This window comes from Akebia trifoliata, chromosome 1, assembly GCF_017979445.1.
Source record: "Akebia trifoliata isolate Shusen 1 chromosome 1, ASM1797944v1, whole genome shotgun sequence".
NCBI lineage: Eukaryota > Viridiplantae > Streptophyta > Magnoliopsida > Ranunculales > Lardizabalaceae > Akebia > Akebia trifoliata.
The window spans coordinates 1,594,044-1,602,175 of record NC_141375.1 but is presented as its reverse complement, the minus strand read 5'-3'; the positions used below and the strand labels follow the sequence as shown (position 1 = coordinate 1,602,175).

General features: G+C 34.0%; 1 protein-coding gene across 8 annotated transcripts; it reads right to left on the bottom strand.

The window, feature by feature from the left end:
* Positions 1-1,461: 1,461 nt before the first annotated feature.
* Positions 1,462-7,427, bottom strand: LOC147410301 (uncharacterized). Of its 8 annotated transcripts, XM_086433710.1 has the most exons (6): positions 7,016-7,418; positions 5,491-5,632; positions 3,728-3,857; positions 2,958-3,104; positions 2,718-2,759; positions 1,462-2,089 (listed from the first exon to the last, which is right to left on the bottom strand). In XM_086433710.1, the coding sequence occupies exons 4-6, from the start codon at positions 3,032-3,034 to the stop codon at positions 1,837-1,839; spliced, it is 372 nt and encodes a 123-aa protein (XP_086289836.1). In that variant the 5' UTR covers positions 3,035-3,104; positions 3,728-3,857; positions 5,491-5,632; positions 7,016-7,418; the 3' UTR covers positions 1,462-1,836. The 8 variants fall into 8 exon arrangements, 7 of the variants coding, with proteins under 7 accessions (XP_086289836.1, XP_086289854.1, XP_086289846.1 ...); XM_086433728.1 differs by lacking the exon at positions 3,728-3,857 and having other exon boundaries at positions 5,487-5,632; positions 7,016-7,419; XM_086433720.1 differs by lacking the exon at positions 3,728-3,857 and having other exon boundaries at positions 7,016-7,419.
* Between the last annotated feature and the right edge of the window lie 705 nt (positions 7,428-8,132).

The window sequence follows — 8,132 nt, the reverse complement described above, 5'->3', positions numbered from 1 at the left end:
AACCATAAATTTTTTTTCTTATTTATCCCGAATCAAAGGTTCTACGGTTCTGTGACGGGCGCTTCTGAAAAATGAGAGTCAGATAATCACGATTCAAAAAAAAAAAAAAATAAATAAATAAATAAAATAATTCATGCAAGTTAGTGATGTTACGTCAACTTTTTTATAAATCTATATCTATTTTTGTCTGCTAGTGTTTTATCCAAGCTTGCATCCCCAAAATTTATAAATATATAAAATAGTTTCTTTAAAAAAAATAATTTTAAATTCTTTTGATGAATTTACGATTCTAGCTCACTTTTCATTTTATCATCAAAATGATAACGAATTTAGAGGTTTTCAAAGTGATTATTACGCAGGTCACTTTAAACCTGCAAAATTGTCACTTTAATCCCGAGAAAGAGTCACTTTGTTATGAAATTTTTTTTAATGAAAATGTGATTATTCATGTTTTGATAATTAAAATGACAGGGAGCCAGAATCATAAATAACTCATTTTCAACTCACAACATAGTAATTCACTCAAGATTTTAAATACAAAAAATAACTAAAAGTTAAGATTTATGCATGTTTAAATTTTTAAGTACTTTAAAAAAGGCTCAGGATTTTAACTCAAGAATAATGACTCATAAAAAAAATATATGATCTCAATTGTTTAAACACAAAATCCAGCAATTGAGATTTATCGTTGAGATAAATATCCTCAAGATGTGTGTTATGGGGATATGTATAAATTCAGTTGTTGAATTTGGTGTTTATATGACATAGATCATGTGTTTACTCATGAATCAATCGATCTCCTTTAAAAATTATATCAAAATTTTCAAATGGATAATCTAATTTATACCATATTTTATAATTAAAATAACGTGAAGGCCTTTTTGTAATTTAAAATATTAGATAAGGTATTTTGAAGATAAACATATTTTCGTAATTTTATATTGTAAGGACCTTTTTATAATTCAAAATATTAATTTCTTAGATAACGCGATAAAAAATTATTATTGCAATTCTAGAAAACTTACAAAGGATTACAGCTTGCGTCCCCAAAATTTATGAATATATAAAATACACTACGTCATAATGCGTCAAAAACGACTGCCCCTACAGTCGCAAAAAGAGTCGTTTTAAAAGGAGTGATTTTTTAAAAACGACGGTTAAAGACAGTCGGAAAAAAACGGCTCTCAACAGGGATATAGCGATGGTAAAATAGGGATATAGCGACCGTCGCTATAGGGTATATGTTTTAAAAAAAAAAAAATTTACACCTGCCCCTCTTCACAAGTTGCTGAATATTGAAGATACCCTTATGTTTTGACGTTTGAAGACCTAGACCCCAACTAACAATATAAAAAGACCCAAATGCCCTTCGTCTTCAACTTTCATAAATCTAACTAAAAATCATTAATGATTTCCCACTTCTGTTTCAAATCAACACCCACATTCAATTCAAACTAAAAATCACAAAGAATAATTCTGAAATAGATAGATATACAATCCATTAGAGGTAATCTTTCTTACTTCATCTGGACCTTATTTAACTCAAATTAGACTTTCTTCATAAATCAATAACTTGCACCTCTTCTCCACATAATCACGTGGTCACTAATATTTGAAAAGCAAACAATTGGTTGTAGTCAACAGTTGCTAACACCAACATTGCCACCAATTGTGAGGTCTCCTATCTGCTTCGATACTGGCTCCACTTCAGTACTTACACCCAATTCTAATGCAACAAATGATGACTCCCTCATGGACTCAACTCAATCTCCTCATACCTATTTGCCTCAAACAGACTTGAGTCCACCCACTGTGGGTACTACTAGCTTACCTTTATCAATCCAAATTCCTCAACCAAATAACCTTCTTACCCAGACCACTATACAGCCAACTCCACAACGAAAACATATCATGCGTACAAGAGCGCAACATGGAGTTTTCAAACCAAAGGCATGTCTTTCTTCGAAACATCCTATCCCTCTTGCCCTTCTTGAGAGAGCGTGGCTTACTTGAAAGTTCTTGTAGATATTTTCGGAATGGAACCGCAAAGATTGTTATAAGAAAGATCCCTGTCATGCATGGTCCACATCTGTAAATGAGTGACAATACACACTAAATTGGCAACAATCATATTTCTGTCATTTTGCAAATATAAGTTACAAGCCACAAAGTGGGAACTTTCTAAATGCATAGAACCCAGAACACAGTTGGCTTAATTTAGAACATATCCTCAACTTTGGCATGGATGAAAGCTTAGAAATATTTTAGAACATTACATTTTCCATGGAGAACTTTTATATAATGAGGCTCAGTTTCAAGAAATAAAATCACATAATATGACACTTGGTATCTATTTGGTTAGCAACATATATGTTCTAAAAGCAAGGTTTAATCTATCTTAGTTTAACAACCGAGCCAATTCAAGCCAACTCTAACAATTCATGTGTTCTAATCCCAATCCTTTAAATGGTTTCTTTCTCCTCTGAGTTGTTATAAATTCTACAATGAGTGCCTTGCTAACTTGATCTCACACACATTCAAATAAACAAATCCTCATGGTTCAGACTCTAGCCCAAATAGACCCCTTTATATCAGCTTCATGGTGGACAGAAATGAGAGCAATAAAGATGAGATTACTTTGTTACCAAATGATAGCTAGCAAATGATTATAGGGTATTTTGTTTAAAAAAAAATACATAAAAAAGCATTCAACTTACTTAGCGGTGGGGAACTCTGGTAAATTTATGTCACTAATCCTCCTGCATATAGAATTTCCACCAAAAGATCACCAATTAAACAAAGAGAGAAATACAAAATGGTATAGTAAAATTGAAAAATTACTGAAATGGCACACTACTTATTTTAACAGAGTAGAAACCAACTTCTTTCTTTCAAATTCCTTCAACTGACCCACAACATACTCATCAATAGCATCAACCATGTAAAGTACTTCATACCCTTTCTTCTTGAGCTTTTCAAGGAATGGGGAGTTCTCAACAGCTATTGCTTTCAACAGTGATATAGTAAATATCATTCTAACCGTCCTTCATCCTTGTGACGTAGTCCTTGAGGCTGGTCATCACATTCATTTAACTCAAGTGGATCTGTAGTTCCAACAAAAGGAACTCAGAATAGAACTAAAACAGAAAAAAGAATTGTACTTGATGAAAATTGTGCTCAAGTCATAGTAAGATTTCAGTTTAAAATAACATGTTACAGCACGTTAAAAGTGAAAAGTGACCACTTAAAAGATGAACTTAAAAGATGATCCCTGGTGCATGGGCACTCCAACTGATCAACATAATAGGCACCAAAAAAATGAAAACACGATCCAAAATCAGATTTTGGAATTGTAACTGTGATGGGAACAGAATTGAATACCATGTGTATTTGGCACCCATGAAACTTATTGACGCCTGTACATGCCAATGACACATACCAATGCCCTTAGCCCACACCCATGTGTGGTCCTACATTGCCTCTTAGGCATTTTGCAGCCCTTTGGATTCAGCAAGTACCAACACGTACCAACACGCACCCGCCACCTAATCTAGAATCTCTATGAAGATAAAGAATCCCTCGACCATTCCCCTCAAAATCAGGCACTTTAATCTTTTCCATCTTCATCGAACGAAAGCTAAGCTTCACTAAAACTGCCATCTATGTCATTGCAACTAATTAAGATAGGAATATGGACATTAAACTCATATGATGCAAACTCACAAACCTGTACAAATCAAGCTCTGTCAGTTTCGAACAAAACGTGCCAACTTGGGTAAGCCCCTCATCAGTTATATTCAAGCAAATTCCTACTTTTAAACTAGGAAGTTTGGAACATCTTGAGATGGACTTCAAACCTGAATAAACAAATAATATGAGAAAATCGTTTAAAAGACCAAGATTGGTTTGCAATGAAACCTTTATCGGCAACTTCATTATCTGTAATATCCAATTCCTCCAAGAAATGACAACACTTCCCTATGTTGATGAAGACTTCCTTTGAAACTAGGATATAAGATTCCATTCTGAAGGAAGTGAGAGAGGTGCATGAAGTTGTGATACTGTCAATAGCCACATGAGTTATCATGCGACAAAAAGTGATGTCTATCTTCCTCAATTATTTGTGTTTCATGACGCAAACTTCCAAATGATCAAACAAGCATTCTTGAGAGATTATGATACTAGTAATGCAACCTTAGAGGATTTGAACTTCACCTCCCACCACCACCCGATGAGGTGAAGAAATAAAAAGAATATATACATGGTGGTCTAGAAAAACTCACTGTGCCAAAATGTCCAAACATTGTAGTGAAAAAAATATATATTGGAGGCATTCAGTATTGTAGGAATTAGTGAAAGTGGTATAATATAGTGTCCCATATAGTAGATTATAATACACAGACAATTAGAAGTATGAAGTGTTCTCATAGAATCTGTATGGAATGAAAAGAAAATTAAAATCAATAAGACAATGACGAAACAAAGTTACAAACCCAACAAATACATAACAACAACTAGGTATTAATGGTGTGAAAAATTTAGTTCATATCTCTTTAAGGTCATTACAAATGATCAAGTAACAGGTTGCACTACTACGTCATAATGCGCCAAAAACGACTATCCAAGACACATGCCGTGAAGAAAGTTCTTCTCCCTGCTGGCTCCATACTCTACCATGACATGTCATTTTTTTCTGCTTTGCTACCTGCCTACGTTTGTTCTCCATGGGTCCTCTTCCCCATAATATGATGCTCATCAAAGAATGTCGGGTCCTTATATCTTTTATTGTTCAAGAGTAGGTAAGAAAGTTTTTGGTCTTAGAATTTATATCATAAGTTTTGTATTACTCAAAATAGTAGATGAAGAATGCATTGTTGCTGGCTCCATACTACTACCATGACATGTCATTTTTTTCTGCTTTGCTACCTGCCTATGTTTGTTCTCCATGGGTCCTCTTCCCCATAATATGATGCTCATCAAAGAATGTCGGGTCCTTATATCTTTTATTGTTCAAGAGTAGCTAAGAAAGTTTTTGGTCTTAGAATTTATATCATAAGTTTTGTATTACTCAAAATAGCAGATGAATAATGCATTGTTGCTACTTTCAGCTCTAAAATTCTTGCAGATTTCAGCTCTTTGAAGTAAATATGGAAAATAAATATCTAAACGATATTCAAACAATGACCACACTTCTGAGTTTCAAACTAAAAATTCACCAGAACACCCAACTCTCCCAGAAAGAGAACCATTTGAAACCACCTTGATCAAAGAAAATGGTACCAATAACTTCATTTAGTTTACTTATCCCTTTTCCGCCAAGAAAGGGAGTAATGCACTTGATTTATTGGAAGTGAATAACTTCACAGTAACCATTAGCCCCCAAAATCCATAATGTAAGAACCAATGTCTAACATAAGTAAAATACAAAGATGCTGAGGAAAAATTTACATCAAAAAGGAACTTTTGAATATAATGAGGGATAATACAAACACTTTTAAGCCAGCATCCACTCAAATAGGATATTGCATCACTCAAATAGGATATTGCATTGTTCAAAGGCTAATTGAGAAAGGAGATGAAGTAAGACTTCATATAGGTGCGCTAACCGAAGAACTTTTCCATCTTCGAGCTCCTGTGGAGTTCAGGAAAGAAGAACAATTTTAATCAGAAGCTAAAGAGTAAAAGTTACCAAGAAATTTCATAGAACTCAATCTAGTAGAGAACCAGAATTGGAAGAGTCCATCTCCAAGTAATACTACATGCAGTATGACTAATCGGGAGAAGGAAACAACTAAAGCTCATTGCCCGTGCGAAATCTGTGTGTTGGCAGTTTATGGGATTTCAATGAGGATGAAAACTAATGGAAGTCTGTGTTTCAGCCATTAGATTTAAATTAAGTGGCAAGTTGCAGGCTCATTAAGAAACTAGAAAGTTGAGATTAATTCAATATAACTTCGGGGCATGTTAAGATATAAGGAAAGGGGGCGAAACAGTACCAACCTTCATACAAACTAATGTGACTTCCTAATAATGTTTTAATAACCAAATCCTATTCAACTACCATTACCATTAGAAGTTTGGGTCTGACTATCTTAAAAGATGTAACCGAAGTCATGCACTAGTCTGTGGAGTGTCAAAATCCAATACATGGGTGCTTCACCCTTTCATAGAAATACACGCAACATCAGGTTTTGTACTAGTAGTTAACTTTTGGAAGTAGGTTTCTCTTGTTATGTTGACTTCTTGAAAAGGTTCCTTAAAACCACTTTAGATTCATTTCATTATGGGGCAGTTATGTTATGTCATTAGAGCCTAATGAGGAGTTGATTCTTAAGTGTAGCTTTGGATCATGGGTTATTAGATGATTTTCTTATGAGTAAAATGTGTTATAGTTATCTTTTGGTCCAATAAAATTAAGTATACTGGCTTGACGCACCAATGTTATTCAATATAAGGGACTAGCATCCATTGATAAAGGAAGAAATCTGTAAATAGCAAGTGTTTAGCAATGTATTCTGTTTTGGTTGCTTGAAAATCACTATTATAGTTGTTAAATTAAGAATAGCTTAATTACAGATGATGGAGTTGATTTGATGCAAGTAGCTTGGGACCACCTTAGACTGTTTATTGGGTTCAACAGAAAAAACTAACTAATTATTTATCAATAAGGGTAGTTTTTTTTTTTTTTTTTTTTTTTTTTTTTTTCAGATTTATCTTCCATTTCATCCCAAATCACTTAAATATGATTCAAAGTTAAAATAAAACTACGGGTGTGGCCAATTCAGGAAAAAAAAAGTTTAGATTAAATGAATATGCACTAGTTGTAATGGATTTGATTCTCTTAGGAATTTTTACAAACAGTTGGTGCACATTAATCTGAAGGAAAGACAATATGAAGGAAAACCTTCAAAATCAGACAAGAATAATCTAAAATGTTGCATGCAAACTTTAAAGTATTTGAAACCCTAAATTAATCTAAGGAAAATCTTAGATTCAATCAAAAACTTTAACATACCTGATTGCATAACAAAATCTTAAAACTTTCGATCAAACGCGGATCGATTATGCCCTAAAACTTGCAAATCAAAATCTGATTGCATCTTCAAAATCACAGATTCTGTGAGTGAGAGATTGAGCGAAGATCTTTCGATCAATTTCTTTCCAAAAACAAATCCGCTCGATTTACTTTCCAAAATGAAAAAAACTGATCGATTTTGAGTGAGAGAGAATCGAGTGAGAGAGAGAGAAACACTTGATCAAGATTTAAAGATCTGAGAGAGAGAGAGAGAGATTCGAGAAGAGCGACGGATTTGCGAGAGAGCGAAAGAGAAGAGACGTCGAGTGAGAGTGTGAGAGAGGAGAGACAGAGACGAGTAGAGAGTGAGAGTGAGAGAAGAGAGTTTGACAATGGCGGAAGTCGAGTTCTGTCTGAGAAAATTTGTTCGAATGGCTATTGGCACCCCAACTTTTACTTATTACACTTAGATGACTAAACGACGTTTAAACGACAGACAAAAACTGTCGCAAATAACGACAGCCTTTAGCAGTCGTTTTAGCGCATTTCTAGAGACCCTTTAACCGTAATATGACGTAGTGATAGTTTCTTTTAAAAAAAATATTTTTAAATTCCCTTGTCCTCGACAAGCATATTAAATGTAGATGCCAACACTCATGAGTAGAGTTTCTGACTCAACTTGGTACCATTTTGAGCTGACTCGATCAAGTTGATAAATTTAAAAGACTCAGTGATATCCCAAGTTGTCTCAGTAAATCGGTTCTATCGAGTTAACTTGATCAAGTTTTGGTAGACTTGATGTTGAGTATTAAAACTATGGTTGTAATTGCATTGTTAGCCAAGAAATCAATTGAACACACTTTATAATAAAACCAACAAACCAAATTCAACATCAAGTCTTAAGCTACTATTTAAGTTGTCCTGTGGAGACTTTGATTCTCAGTCCGTTCATGTGATAGCTATATACGAGTAAAAACCATCTACAGTTATGTGTGCACCTCCACATCGGAAATGTAAGAATCACTGTAAACCCAATGTTACCCCAGCATTACTCTAAAAAAATAAAAATAAATAAAGAACTTCAAATACAAATAACACATACAAAAGCCCAGACCCA